Source organism: Cetorhinus maximus, chromosome 6, assembly GCF_964194155.1.
Source record: "Cetorhinus maximus chromosome 6, sCetMax3.hap1.1, whole genome shotgun sequence".
In the NCBI taxonomy this organism is placed as follows: Eukaryota; Metazoa; Chordata; class Chondrichthyes; order Lamniformes; family Cetorhinidae; genus Cetorhinus; species Cetorhinus maximus.
The window spans coordinates 97,248,179-97,263,569 of record NC_135884.1 but is presented as its reverse complement, the minus strand read 5'-3'; the positions used below and the strand labels follow the sequence as shown (position 1 = coordinate 97,263,569).

The 15,391-nt window shown below is 40.3% G+C and overlaps 1 protein-coding gene across 1 annotated transcript in view; it reads left to right on the top strand.

The window, feature by feature from the left end:
• The window catches only part of psme3ip1 (proteasome activator subunit 3 interacting protein 1), a 103,782-nt gene that overhangs the window by 80,971 nt on the left and 7,420 nt on the right, over positions 1–15,391 (top strand). Inside the window, exon 5 of the mRNA XM_078544142.1 lies at positions 1,583–1,716. Coding sequence (XP_078400268.1) covers positions 1,583–1,716 — 134 coding nt within the window. The remainder of the gene's footprint in view (positions 1–1,582; positions 1,717–15,391) is intronic.

Below are 15,391 nucleotides of genomic sequence, written 5' to 3'. Positions count from 1 at the left end.
TGGAATCATCATACCTAACCCTCCTCACACCCCACTTCCTCCTCCTCGTACAATTCCATCTGACTCAAAAGCTGCAAATGGTGTAAGCATGCACCTTTTACTTTGGCTCCCCCGGCCCCCACCTCCCCAAAGCCCCTTTCTTACGTGACCACAACCTTACCCATGTGCATTTTACCTTTCAGACACGCAAGAACTGCAACCTGTCCAAACAGTGGATGAGCACCAAGAAGACAATGATGATGAAGACACACTGTCACTTGATCTTGCACTCGCAGCCATCAACTCAGATACTGATATTACCTATATCTTAAGAGAACAGCATAGAAGTCAGATCTGCATGTGGTGAGACACCAGGCGTGAGTGGGCTACAGCCAGGGCAAGGATAGCACAAGTGCTTGTTCGTCGGTAGGGAGACATTGTGCTCTAGGTCTGCCTGCAGAGGACTTAAATGAGGACTTCGATGGGGCAGCCTAGAGAAGAACACTACTACACAACAAAATGCTTGGTACATTGACTGCAGGTCTTCTGGAGGCTTCCCAATGTCAAGGAGCATGGAGGACCCCAGCACCAACTTGGCGCAGGGCTTTTCACATAATGTGTAGCGCACCCTTTGGGGCATGGAAGTAGTGGCCAACTCCCTAAGCACACTGATGGACTCAGCCACGATACAGCATCTTATGGCCCCTGTCTCACATTCCATTGCAGCACAAGCAACATCCACCCAATATCTGAATGCTGCCTTGGTAGCACAGACTGCTGCCATCATTTCTGTGGATACATAGGAGGGGAGAAGGCTTGGAAGTAAGGACGAGAGGGGTGGCTTCTTGCGTGGACAGCCCCTACTTGATGCTGAGTCCCTCGATTGGGTACAAAGTGCCAGTGAATGAGGGAACAACCCCCCCGCCTACCCCAGTATGCAGATAGCTAACCCAAAAAGGTTTGCTGGGGAGCCTCCTCGGGTGCTGAGCCCCCTGCCCGCCACTGGTTGAATACCAATGGCGTGGGATGAGGCCTTTAAATAGCCACTTAAGGGCCTCAATTGGCCTCTGGGTGGGAAGGCTTCCTACAAGTCTTCAGCCCCGGACTTGATCGGAGGAACGAGGGAAGGCGGAGGGATCTGCACCCCACGCCCTCTCATCTGATCACATGGACCCCCACCTTCAAAGTTGCCTCGGTGGGGAGGGGCATTACTCTGAACTCTGCTTCTTTCGCCACAGATACTGCCTGACCTAGCTTTTGTTGTTTTTATTCCGGATTTTCAGCTGCCGGAGTACATTGCTATTGCTCTATGTATTAACCACTTTTGTGTGAAGACCAGTCCTAAATTTGTCTTTTACTAGTTTGAACCTATGTTCTAGTGCCTTATTTTTTGTTTCGCTTGAAGTAGTGTTTTAGATTTACCATTTCTATACAATGTACTATCTTATTCATTTCTGTGTTAGGTCACCTCAAGGCTGAAAAGCCAGTTGTTCCTCCTTGCTCATTCTTCTGAAACTTCTTGAGCATGAACCTTGGGAAAGTCACAGAAATGTAATCTGGAATTGGCTCTGAAGTCCTTGTTGATCCTTAACAGAGAACTAACAGCGCCCGCACAAAGCTTGCAGCAAACACCGAATCTAAAAAAGAAGCCGAGAAGAAAGTGGTTGCTAAGCCAGCAGAAAACAAGAGCAAGTTCTCTCAAGCAAAACTGTTAGCTGGAGCTGTAAAACGCAAAAGGTTAGTGTCCTTTTAGGAAACAGAATCAGTGAGAGAGACAGAGCCTAAGTCTGAAAGTATGACAGTAATAAAAACAATTTAAAGCAATGATTTTGCAGTATGCCTTAATATTCATAGTGATCCTGATTAATCATGGAACTGACCAAGCTTCATGGTAAGATTTACTTTATTTGTTCCAACAAGTTTCTTCCTTCTTTACTGATTATTAATTCCTTGTTGTTTCCACCTTTCAGTACATTGGCTAAATGAATATTATGAATGCGTGTGCCATAATGATGTCTTTTGCCAGGCTCTTCGACTACTGGGAGTATCAAAGTCAAGCCGTGACTTGTCGGTCATTGTTTTGTGATAAAGTTCAGGAACCCTGGCCAAAATGGATTATTTATTGTCTTATGGTCCAGTCTACCCTAGGAATACAGAGATGAATTAAATTGCTTCTACTGTGGCCTGGTCACCAACTAGCTCAACACAGACAGGGATTAAACCTGATATTTTCCTGGTCTGTTCCCGATATACTTTACAAAGGTGCCATTTTTCAGGCCGGCGGGGGATAATGTTACATCAGTAGTATCAGTTTAGCTTAAGATCTGAGCAATGGTACAAGTCCTGAGGCTTTATGTAGCGTGGGAGTAAGTGACCTCATATACTCCCCTTCTCTGCTATGCTGCATGGATCTAATTTGCATATTCCGTGCACAGTTGAACCCCAGAACCTATCAACATGCCTTATGCTCCTAAAAAGGAAGGTCTGTATCATTTGAAGAATACCAGATTGTTGATCTGTCGTTTTCATTCTGACTGAAATTGCCAATTCATATTGAGGCCTGAGCAGTTTTGCAGGTGTGAGGTTGGAAATGGCAGGTAAATGGGGTAAAATCAAACCAGATGCCTGCTCCTGATTGCTATCTAGTTACTCTTGCCAGGCATTGAGCGAGGACAGTTCAAATTGATTGCAGAAAAGTTGCATTTTTTCATTGGTATATGTATACTTAATAATATACATTACCCCCATAACTCCTGATCTTTCTGAAACTGGTAGCAAATAATAAACTGACAGACATTATATTTGGAAGTTACTAAAGGGACAAATATCTTTCAACTGTAGATGTACCTACACTACATGAAATGCAGCAGTTGAAGAAGATGGCTCGCCACCATCTTTTCTAGGGCAATTTGGGATGGGCAATAAATGTAGGCTTTGCCAACAAGGCTCACATCCCATGAATGAATTTTTAAAAAAAGCAAAATTGATCAATCATCAGAACGAGTACAGTAATCAAAACTTGAATTCTCACCAACACTTTAAAACCATTCCAAAAAAGTCCACAATATTCAGCAATATCCACCATCATTTGGACTATTTTTGATGAAAGGCCTTGACATGAGTAGAACACTTAATGAGGTCCTTTAGAGCAGAGGTCAGCTCAAGTTTGCTTCCTTAGGGGCCCACAAGAAGCTTTCAGGGAGTCCACCAGTGTTTTCACCTGATGAATTATGCCAGCACCCATTCTCAAATTGGCACAGACCCACTTTGCAAAATGGAAGCTCTCAGCAGAAGCACGATGTTTGAAAAAAGCAAGACATTATAAAACAGCATGTGGGGGTGAATGGTGCACCTGGAGATGAACAGTGGCAACTCACTTGGAGACTTCCGTATAAGGAAGATGATTGTGATTATTGGAGGGTAATCATGTTAGCCCCAGGACATTACGGCAGGAGCTCCTCAAGATAGTGTCTTAAGCCCAACCATCTTTAGCTGCTTCATCATAAGGTCAGAAGTGGGGATGTTTGCTGATGATTGATTGCACACTGTTGAATACCATTTGCAACTTCTCAGATATTGAAGCAATTTGTGTCAGTGTGAAGCAAGACCTGGACAGCCTTCAGGCTTGGGCTGATGTGTGCTGCAAATATTACTTGCCATTTAAGTGCCAGGCAGTGACCATCTCCAGCAAGAGAAAGTCTAACCATCTTCCCATGACATTCAATGGCACTACCATTGCTGAATCCCCCACTAACAACTTCCTGGGGCTTACCGTTGACTAGAAACTGAACTGGACCGGCCATATAAATACTGTGGCTACAAGAGCAGGTCAGAGGCTCAGAATTGTACGATGAGTAACTCACCTCCTGACTCCCCAAAGCCTATCCATCATCTACAAGCCACAGGTCAGGAATGTGATGGAATACTCTCCCCTTGCCTGGATGAGTGCAGCTCCAAAACAACCAAGAAGCTCGACACCATCCAAGATAAAGCAGAATGCCTGATTGGCACCCGATCCACCACCACAAACATTCACTGCTTCCACTGCTGGTGCACAATGGCTGCTGTGTGTACCATCTACAAGATACACTGCAGCAATTGTCAAAAATTTCTTTGACAGCACCTTCTAAATCCATGACCTCTACCACCTAGAAGGGCAAGAGCAGCAAACACTTGGGAACAACACCAATGCAAGTTCCCGTCCACATCTCACACCATCCTGACTTGGAACTATATCATTGACCAATGGAAAGAATCACAGTACAAGATTTAATGTTTTAAGAGTTTTACTGTAACAAACAAACTAAAATAAGTAATGACCAGACATTACTTAGTAGACAACGAATACAATAAACTACAGAGAAAGTACTTTTTCAATTAACTAATTAACACAGCTGAAAGCCCACACCACGTTTATACATTACGCTACACCCTCAGCAGATCTGTAGCCTTATTAAAGTCCAAAATTCCTTCTGGCTAGCCAACAGGTTTTTTTTTCATGCCAAATCAGGGCGAGTCTTCCCGAGTCCTTTTCTAAGCCCCTTCACTCAATCTCTTGAGTATAATGTTATGATCCTAGCTGATGTTACTACTGGACAAGTCTGATCCCAGGGTGGAACCCGGTTTGATAGATCCTAACTTTGTTTGTTTAGATATGTGGAGAGTAGCTACTGAAGAGTCACAGGAGTCAGCTGATGAACTTTTAACGAAAGAATGAAACATTTATAAAATCAGAAAGGATGAACTATATTACAGTACTCCTCCACCCGCAACCATACCTTTACAGATATATACAGATTCGTAAGGATAATACAAGTTACAAAAGCTATCTTATACTCTAATGTTCACAGTAAGTACACAGTCCATGTAAACCAATAGGTGGCCTATGGTCAGATACACCAAACTCTGAAACCAAGTGACAGATGCCACCCCAAACAGAAGCTATGGATCTCTCTTCAGCTCCCTCAGACGCTTGTCATACCATGAGCCAACTGGTCTCATTGAACTCCGTCTTTCACACAAGGGTTTCCAATCTCCACTCCTGAAGAACTTGCTCTGGAATGTTCTCCCAAACAATGCTTTCTGTCAGACGCCTTCCACAAGGGTCCACCGCCAGGGTTGCAAACTCTCCTTCCGACATTCCTCTCCCCTAGGTCGCCAGGTGCATTCAAGCTTCCTTCCATGCACACTCTCTCACTGACTCAGCTGTGCCAACAGAACACCACTGCTTCACATGCCCATAGTAAAGAGTTACAGACCTTCAGCTGTCTCCTTGGACCTTTTGGCTTCTCGCTTTAAATCTGCTTCCTGCAGCTTTCTTCTCTTTAAGCCAGAAGCTTGGAGCCTTCCCCTCTGCTCCTTATTTTTACTTCCACAAAATGGGATCTTTTTGAGATTCCTGTCCTTGTCCTTTGACTAGATTGTCCCCTTGGATCTTCCCTGTTCCACTCCCCTGGATTTGGAGACTTTCTCCTTTAGTTTCTGGAACCTGCTTCTGCAGTTTCCTCTCCAGTGCAGTCTCTCTCAGCAGCTGGCTCCTACTGTTGTTTGGGACCTGCTATCTGTCCCTCTGTTTCTGCTGCAACTGCTTCCAACTGAACTCAAACTGCTTTCAACTGAACTGAAGCTACTTTTCTGCCTATGTGTGGGCCCCCTGTTGCTAGGCAACAGCACAGTTTTTTTTCTACCTTGTTTGTGTTAACTCTCCTTCAAGAGTCATAAAATCTTAAAATGCAGGCATTTTTTAAAGTGAAACTAAAACTCAACTTCTCCTTTTCTTAACACAAATACAGAAATACAACTTAAACTTAAACTTTAAAGCTAAAACTCAAATTTAAAGATATACCTTATTCCTAACACACCCAAATACAAATATAACTTACTTAAACTATCTCTATTTCCTAACCGACTTACAGCATCATGGCACCCTCTGATGACTCATTGGTCTTGATATCTCTGCAAGCTCCATCTCTTCAAACAGGGAATCCATTCTTACCAGTCTTTTGCTTGTTTAATACAAAAAACATTCTCACCCTTGGCTTGGCAAAGCAGTCACTGTTTTCAGTCTTCCTCTCCAGATGCTTCTGTCTGAATGAGACTGAGAGTCTGTGTCCAGCAAGACAAACCACCCTTGTTTTGTGTTGGGTGTGAAAACTGACACTTTGAGTTTCTATGAGTTTCAACCTGGGCCTCTATTCCCGTGGCAACTGAATCAAGCGGGCCTGTTTCTGAGCAGATTTCGGCATGAGTGCCACCCCTGCTTTTCAGGACATTCTGTTTTACTTCAAGTTAGAGGAAATATTTTAAAACATAATTGTCTTACAAAGTGTTGCATTCGTAACACTTACATTGTTTTGACTGCATTAATGAACACAATGTTCTCTTGTTAGAAGTTAAGTTGAAATTTCTAATGATTCTCCTATGCTCCTTCCTTAAATATGTGGATTATTCCAATATTATAATTTCAGATAAATCAATTAATAACTATTATAGATTATATATAACCAGGCTATTAATAAGTATTGTAACATTGACGTAAATGTCCAATGAATTCAGATTTTATTATAATAATTGCTATATCCAATTCTATTAAAAGTATTATAAACACAAATCATCTTTAAAGAGAATGGAAAGAAAAGAGTAGTGACCATGCCTGGGGAGTAGGGCAGAGGTCTGGCCTAGACTTCACCACTTGCTCCCATCATTCCCTCCTATCCCATGCTTGATATAGACCTCTTGTACAGACAGAGATGGTAGGTGGTGTAGTGAGACTCCAAAAAGGGGAAGGAAAGAAAAATAAGAAAATAACTTATTTTTAAAAAGAAAGTCTTGAAGCTGACATTCTATCTAATTATTACTGTCGCTGTTGAGGATGCAGTAGCCTTTTTTTCATATAGTAAATGAATAGTCTTAACTAGTTTTAGTGGTGGAGCTCTCAATTGAACACAGCTGCTGCAATTATCCATTATGCTGATTATCTTCTTTTGAAACTTGAGGCTTGGTTCCAATGCATTTGGATCGGGTGCTGCAGCATCTTCCTCCCACCTGTAGCAATGGAGAGTAGTGGGGGTGGATATTTCATTGACTGCAGGCTATTATGTCCTGGGTACAGTATGTCATTTTCTTCAACCATTATATTTGAGTAGCTGCTTTAGTGTGCTGATTCATATTAGTTTGGCTCCGTGAACTGGTTTTCCTTGTACAGCAATTAACATAATTACCAGTGACAATTTCTTCAACTGTAATTTAAGGGTAACTTCTCATGGATAATGGAATATCCATACAAGTGGAAGTCGCAAGTGATAGGCAGCCCATAGAGGGGGGTGTCAGGCTGATTCAGTTTCCTCTATTTTCTCCTATTTGCAATTGAGACTTGGGAACCTCACAATAAATTCCATCCTATTTAAGCATGTACAAAACTCCAGGTCACTTACCGAGTTTGAGCTGCTGGTGAAGAGAGCATTCTGCCAGGCCACAAATTTTGGGGAATTTCAAGGGTGCTGTCCATGTTTTCAGGATGCCTGTAGTTGGCAGGCGAGACTCCATGCTGACCTGGAAAATCAGCCATCAAGCCAACTTTTGAAAAATGCTGAAAGGAATGTAATCATAGCATCGTCTTTTAGAGAAAGGCAGGTCTCATAGAGTTCGATATGGGCCATAGAGTTTGCTCTACCACGTGAATTGTGGAACTCTCCTAACCAATATGTGATCTACAAATAATTGTGATGGCATGGATTCCACAATCTTTCCTGTTTCTCCAATTTAAATTAAACTGGTACTACTGTACAATTGTTTCAGGAGATAAAATTATTGTTATATGCTGGAAATGGGTGATAACTTCACATTTATTATGGGCTTTATGTTGATGCACGTTTAATTGGTTCAAAATTGTAAATGAGCAATTTCCACTGCTTTATGGTACTAGTAATCTTCTCAGAAAACTGGTATGGTTTATATGTGCTATTTTTCATAATTTGTTCAGTTATTTATACTTCCAATTCAATTGAATATTCTGCATCAAATTACATTTGATAAAATTAGTGTTTTCTTTCCAACTGCTACAGTGTTGAAGCTGGTGAAGGCATCTTACATGCCATTTGCCCAATGTTACTGTTAAAATTACCTAATTTATCCACAGAAATAATTATTAACATTAAGTATGTTTATTTTAGAAATTTGTGATTTCAGTATTTTAATGTCATCGTTTCTAGATGAAAACGTTTCTGAAAAGATCTGGAGTTCACTCTAACTTTAATTGTAAGACTTAAGTCAATTATAATTGTTAAACTGAGTTGGGAGAGATGATCTAAAAGGAACCTACAGTTCAGACTAGCTACAGAACACACTGGGTACGTATATGTTGTCAGAAGTTTCACAGAATTTATTAAGTTAATTGCAATAAGTACAAAAATGGAATAATAGTAAAAGCAGTGGAAACAGTTCACTTTGGAACACTGGTTCTCAACTTCTGGTTGACTGTGGCGCTGTCTCTTGTTCTGTTGATTGAAGTCTATCATCTTTCTCCTTGCTTCTTCATGCTATGCGCCTTATTGACCCTTGCTAGCCACTACCTCTGTGCACAATCAGTAGCATTCCTGAGCTCTGGCCCAGGCAATGCATAATCAGTCCCTGATTGGTTAGGTGGTGCATGATCAGTGTCTGATTGGTTAGGTGGTGCATGATCAGTGTCTTAAGGGTGATGGTCACCTTACTGATGTCACTTCCTATTAATTCCTGACTGGTTCCCTAAGGTGTCAGTTACATGTGGGAGTATCCTTCTCATTACAGCTTTTCCTTGTTATTTTATTAAGTTTATAGCTTTCCTTTAAGATAACAAGGCACCAGAAGGTAATTTGTGTGCCTGCTTATTTGTGATAAGAGGATGTCTGATGTAACGTCCCAATGATTAATACTTTGGCCTCCATATCCCAAAATGCCTAATTGATACATCTTGGGTGTTCTGGAGAGTTCAAATGCCTATCTGTGACTCCCTAGTGATTCCTGAAGTGTGGAGCAAGTTACTTAAAATTAACTGAAGAGTCCAAGAGGTACACAATATTAAATTAATACAACAATTACAAAATTACTACAGTACATATAAAATCAGTGCATAGAGATGACTTGTGTGTTAAAGTTGAGGTAGCAAGATGCACATTACAGAATGACATATTCAATTAATTCATGTTCATAAGAAATAAAAGTCTCAAGGACTACATAACTACAAAAACTGATTACAGAACCTGATTCCAGAGTTACAGATCTAAACTAATGCATAGGTCTGTTACATACTTGAAAAGAAAGTGATTGTTACTCTTTAAGGCATTTTAACTTAGAAGGTTAAAACAATTTAAGACATGGAACTGTAGCTTGAGACCTAAAACTGTTTTACTTCACACAATAGGGCCTTCTAACTCGAGTATAACTGATATGTGTTAATGGCAAGGGAGTATAACGGTTCCATATTCGGATCTGCTCAACTATGCCTGACTTCATGGTACTTTTACACAAGACAAGGGCCATGTGGTGTATTTCATTTGCCAAGTAAGGATCCAGCTACAGATAAAGGCTCACATGGTGTGATTGACTGCATTTAAGCAGAATATTAGGTTAATTGATATATTTTGACTAATTGATCATGACACATAACTGAACTACAAATTAATTTATTAAACATGGCCTTTCTGACATTTCCGCTGGGAGATAAAACTAGGATAATAAGCGTGGAAGGCAAAACTTGGGTAAATACAGGTCGAGTATCCTTTATGTGTAAATCCAAAAACTGACCACATCCATAAACTGCACCTTTTTTTGAACCTCGTCAACCCTTAGTGCGGAAAGTCTGTGACCCGAGCTGACATGACCCGAGCTGACACGACCCGCGCCGACTGCACCTGTCTTTTATTATTCAGTGGTACATTTTACTTTTCTAGTCATTTTATTTACTTTAGACAATACTAGCCTAGGCTTAGGCTATTGTAATGTAAGTAAGCCTAGGCCTATATGCGGTATCCGAAAAAACAAAATTATTGAAAATCCAAAATGCAATTGGCCCCAAGGGTTTTGGATAAAGGATACTCAACCTGTACGATGAACGTACTGTTATGGATGTTGTTATTCAAGAAAAGATTCAGTCAGAACAAAGCAGTACAAGCGATACCTAACGTCAGATGTAATGGGAAAACTGAGTATCAGGTTATTTGTTAGAGGAGCTATTAACTAAGATAGAGATTTACAATTCCCAATATTTGGTAAACTCAACTTCTCTCCAGTGAAGAAACCTAATCTAGTAGATGTTGCGTAATTCAGAGAATGTTATAGCACGGCAATCAAAATTTTGAAATTTGCCAATGACGCAAAAATGCACAAAATAAATCCTATAAAAGGTTTCAGGACAACACAGAAAACTGGTAGATGCAATTTGGTGTGGAGAGATGTAAATTCATTTCAGGAGGGAAAACAAGGAATGGAAATGTACGTTCAATGGCTAAGTGGGGAAAAGTGAAGGGCAGTAGGATTCGTTTGGATTGTCCCAATAGTGACTGGCGTAGGTACAATGGGTTGTATGCCTGCTTCTGTGCTTTTGAGTTTCCACCATTCAGTGATGCTGAAGTTTTGCAAAGTTCAGTTTTTATTGCATAGAAATTTGCTGCAGCATTGACTGCACTGAACTGAGCTGCTTATCTCCCAACTATTTCCTTCTCTGGAAGGAACAGACTCCTATTGAGGATATGGTTTCACAGATATCAGTAGTCCCCCTAAGAGACCTTTCTTCATGTGCTGCCTAGAAATTGATTTGACAAATCATTTTGACTACATCACAACAGGGCCTAATCCTGTTTCTACATAGGCACCTTTCAGCAGAGATCTTTGGTTATCAGAGATTAGGAGTGGGACTGGGAAGTCTGCCTGGTTTCTTGTTTTTATCACCCATTTAGCACTTAAAAGCCAAAGCCAATTATATAGAATACAGCTGTACAGAGACCCAGGTGCTTCCTGACTTGTCTAACTCACCACTTCACCATGTGGTATTTTTGCCAAATCAATTTGTATTCGTCATGGTTAAGAAACCTTCAATGCTAAAGTATGATTGATAGATATTTATATCTACTTTGAGATGACTCATCAAAAGCTTCAAAAGCTAAAGCTTTTTGTAGCAATCTATTTTTTTGTCAGCTATTCATGGTAATTTAGAACCTTTCAGGACAGCACCAAATTCTATACCCTGCTGAGTTGATTTTTTAAAATCTTACACTCCATTGTATTAAGTTTACTTTTTGACTGAAACTAATTTGAAATGTCATTGTATGTAGTTAAGCAACAGTGAAAACAGAAATAGTGATATGTCCTGCTCAGAAACTGCTTTGTCCTGTTCTAAGTAAATAAAAGAGAACCACGTCAGTTCCATTACATATTTTAAAATTTGTTCTCAGGAGATGGGCATCCCTAATTACCCCGGGGTGGTAGTGATGAGACTTCTAGTTATTACTTTTGCAACTGATGAGCGTACTAGGCCGCTTCCAAGGGCATTAAGATACAACCACTTGGTGTCAGACTGGGATAATGTGTAGGCTGAAGAATATTTGTGAATCAGTTGGTTTTTTATGACAATCCAGTTTCATGGTCACTTTTTTCCCCTCTGGTGCCAACTTATAAGTCACATGTCATGGGTGGATTTGAACTCTTAACATCTGGGTGGCTAGCCCAACACCACAACCAACTGTACTATCATACACTTATCCATGGGATGAGGCATGGAGGACAGTTGGGTGAGGATTAAACTCGAGCCCAGTTTCTCTATTATGCAGTCCAGTTTACAAGAATTAAATAACCCTGATTTGAAAACACAAGATGTTGCTGTTGCGCTTTGGAATGCTGCAGCGTTGGACATCTTTTTCAATTTATTCATTTTGATGTTTGCATAGCACATACCATTCTTAATGGGAAAGAGCAGTAGATGATTTGCTTCAAGACTTCTTCCAGTGGTGCCCTTGAGCCAGCTTTTATAGGTGAATGAAAAGAGTTTGGGTAGATGAGGTTGCAGTGTGCTCGCTATACTTCCAGTGAAGTAACACTTTGCCTCTGCTCAGCATCTCTGGGGTAACCTGCTAGCTTCATTTATAGTGAGACAATCTTTAGAGGCTTTCAGTGCATAGCATATCATTATAAAGTCAGTACTGGGATGATGAATTTTGGACAATAAGAGTCAAATTATTAAAATGTATCTCAGCTGAAATGGAAAGTGAGAGATTTCATCATGAATGATCGATTACCATCTTGAAAAATCAACTGTCATGATGCATCATACCACTTTGTTGCACCACGGAAAAGATAGAGGTGCTTAGCATTTACAGTTCTCCATGTGACAACTTCATAATCTCTGCCTTTCTGCTGCTTCCCGGAGTGGAGCACTGAGTGGAGGCCAGGGACTTCCAATAAAGAGGTGAAAGATTTGGAAATGGATTCAGCCTGAACCATTGCATATTTTGGTATTGGATTACATAATCAAAGTTTAGCAGTGTTGCTGACCGGTAGCCTCACTGCTGTGAGGGGGACTCAAAAAGGGGGAGGAAAGTAAGATAGAAAAGGATGGATTGAGTTCTGTTGAAGGGTCATGTGGACTCGAAACGTCGACTCTTTTCTTCTCCACCGATGCTGCCAGACCTGCTGAGTTTTTCCAGGTAATTCTGTTTTTGTTTTAGAAAAGGATGGAACTTCCATGACTGTCCTACACCACTTAGTTTGTTTCTAGTTCTAGACCTTGAGATGAGCAGAGAAAAAAACTCCAATTGTTAAATTCTGAGCAGCAGGGGGGGAAAAAAAAGAAAAGGCTATGTTGTTCTTCAGAAGGCTATAAGCTCAACACTGAAGCTGCAAAGTGCCTGATACAGACAGAAGTGCAGTCACCTTATCAACTAACTATGTGACAGGTAGTCTGGAGGTGCAATAGAACTGATATGCAGATGTGATATTTTTTATTGCCAGTCTGCATAGTTGTTTACACACAGTAATCTTGTGTGTTAACAAAAACAGTCTGAAACGTAACCAGTTGAATGCTACCTGTCGATTATTAAGGGTCCATAAGGTAAGAAGGTGCAATTGATTTGACCCTTTGTACCATCTGCAAATTTGAGAGAAAGAGATGACCTTTAAACAGGTGTTGATTGACGAAAGAGAAAGGCGAGTTGTTTGATTGGCATGAACTGAATAGCAGAAGTGACAAAAATGCTCTAACTGCAATGAAACCCCCTGAATACCACCAGTTTGTGAAAGAAGTAAATGAAAAGGAGTGTCAAATGTGAGGGTAAATAGGGCTGATTTTTCTTGCAGAGCAGGGCCATGGTGTATCAAACGGTGCCCTTAATGTTGATGAAAATGTTACTCAAAATGGAAAAACTAAGCAAAATGTCAAATAATTTTTGGTTGCATTCATTTCATATTGCTGATGATTCAAAATCAATCAGAATCACCAGTTGTTTTTTTCCCCTGTGTCTAAAGCTATATATAGCCATTGTTATGGTGAGAAATAACAAGACTATGGCTGGCACACAGTGAATGAGTTTGAAATAATTATGAACTTGAGAGTTATTTTTCACGAAACTCAGAACCCAGAAGCATTGAGGCTTTTGTACAATTAAGATGGCACTGCTAAGTTTAACAGGGCAGAATTAGTGATAGTTTGCTATATAGATATCGATTTGCTTCAACTATTAAGTGCTTTTGCTCTGAGGTAATTTGATTTTCCTCCATAGTAAAACTGTTCCATTGTAATAGAGGGTAAAAAGGCCTAAAAGAACTCTATTCTATATAGATTTTGAGCAACTTTAAGATAATTTAGATTGTCAGTGAAAACATTTGAAAACGTTTCAACTGCCTTTTAGGTGCTGTTGCCTAATCTTGTGGCTTTACCAGTTGATGGGTCTAGGCAGTGTTTAGCTGGCTAGATCACTGAAACAATGAGAGTACTATGTCATAGGCACGGTTATTAACCAATCTGTTTTTCATCGCTTTGCTGCTCTACAATCAAACAAGGCAATAATGTGAAAAATGCTTACTTTAAATACCTTTATAAAAATGCCCATTCCACAACATGAGCTATGCTTCTGACAAAGGTGGGTGTGAGTGACCAAGCTGCTGCTTGGGATTCCAATGCTCCTTGAAAACAGTGCATTAGTTTAAAAGCAATTGTTATCAATCATATTGGTTTAGTTTTAACTTATTTCCCATATAGATATTTCTTCCCCCTTTCTTCCCTCTGCCCATAAACACTAAGTTTGATTCCATAGACACTGCCTGCATCCAGTATTTTAACATGGCCATTTTTCTTGCATGAGCCTAAACAGTGTCTGTTGGTGAGCTAATTAAGTGTGGAGGGCATCACTGTTGAGCCCAATCCTGTCCTCGTTTCACATACACATATGTGTTCTTTCTGGCATCACTTGCTGGGTGATTATAACATCCAGCTGTTATTCTATTTTACTCCATCCCCCGCCGCCACCCCCACTAGCCTAGCTTAATGCATTGGGGCCAGTTTCTGAACCCAACAGTTATCCTGTATGAAATCAGCGATCTTTGTCTCATCTGGAAACTTCTTCCAGGACACTCTGGTCTGTCTGTTGTGCCTTTACCCAGTTATCCATTGTTTTAATTTAACTGAAGCTAGTTTACAGTAGATGCTGCAAGTCTGCTAATGATAAACGGTTAATTGATCCTCCCTATGCAGGTTTAATAAACATTAAGGATTTTGCTGAATTTTTTTCCTCATTTTAATCTCCACATACAAGTAGACATTGTTATCATTCCAATGTACAGGGGGTATGGGGAGAGAGAGAGAGAAGGGATCACTTAGGGAATGGGATGATTTAGGAATCACTAAGAAATTTGCACAGTTCTGCAGCCAGTTTGGTTAAAATATGATCTCTCTCTTATCTCCCCACTGCCCCACCACACACATCTCCTCCTTATAACACCTGATCAGAACAGTGCCGTTGATTATTTTCTTCCAGTGTTGTCCATCTGTGCAAGATGTTTTATTGCTGCTTGTTAGTTAATTGCTACCATGATAATCATTGTAGTTTGTAGTGGATATCCTAGGAATTAGCCAATTAAAGTGTTTTTTAAAAAAGTTTTATTGCTTTTGTAAAGTTTGACAGTGTTTGACCTCCACCATTAATTTGGTGTATCTCATTCAGTTTGGCTAGAGGTACACGATCTTACCTTCCAGTCACAGCCAACACTTGGTTACAGAAATTACGCCAATTGTCATGACCTGATTGAGACCAGTTCACCACAGGCCAGGGAGAAACACTCTTTATAATGATTGATACTTTGTAGCTTGAAGATCATCTTCATTATTCAATTGAAATAAGTTGCTATAAATAAACATGACATTATTATCATTTAAATAACGCTCATT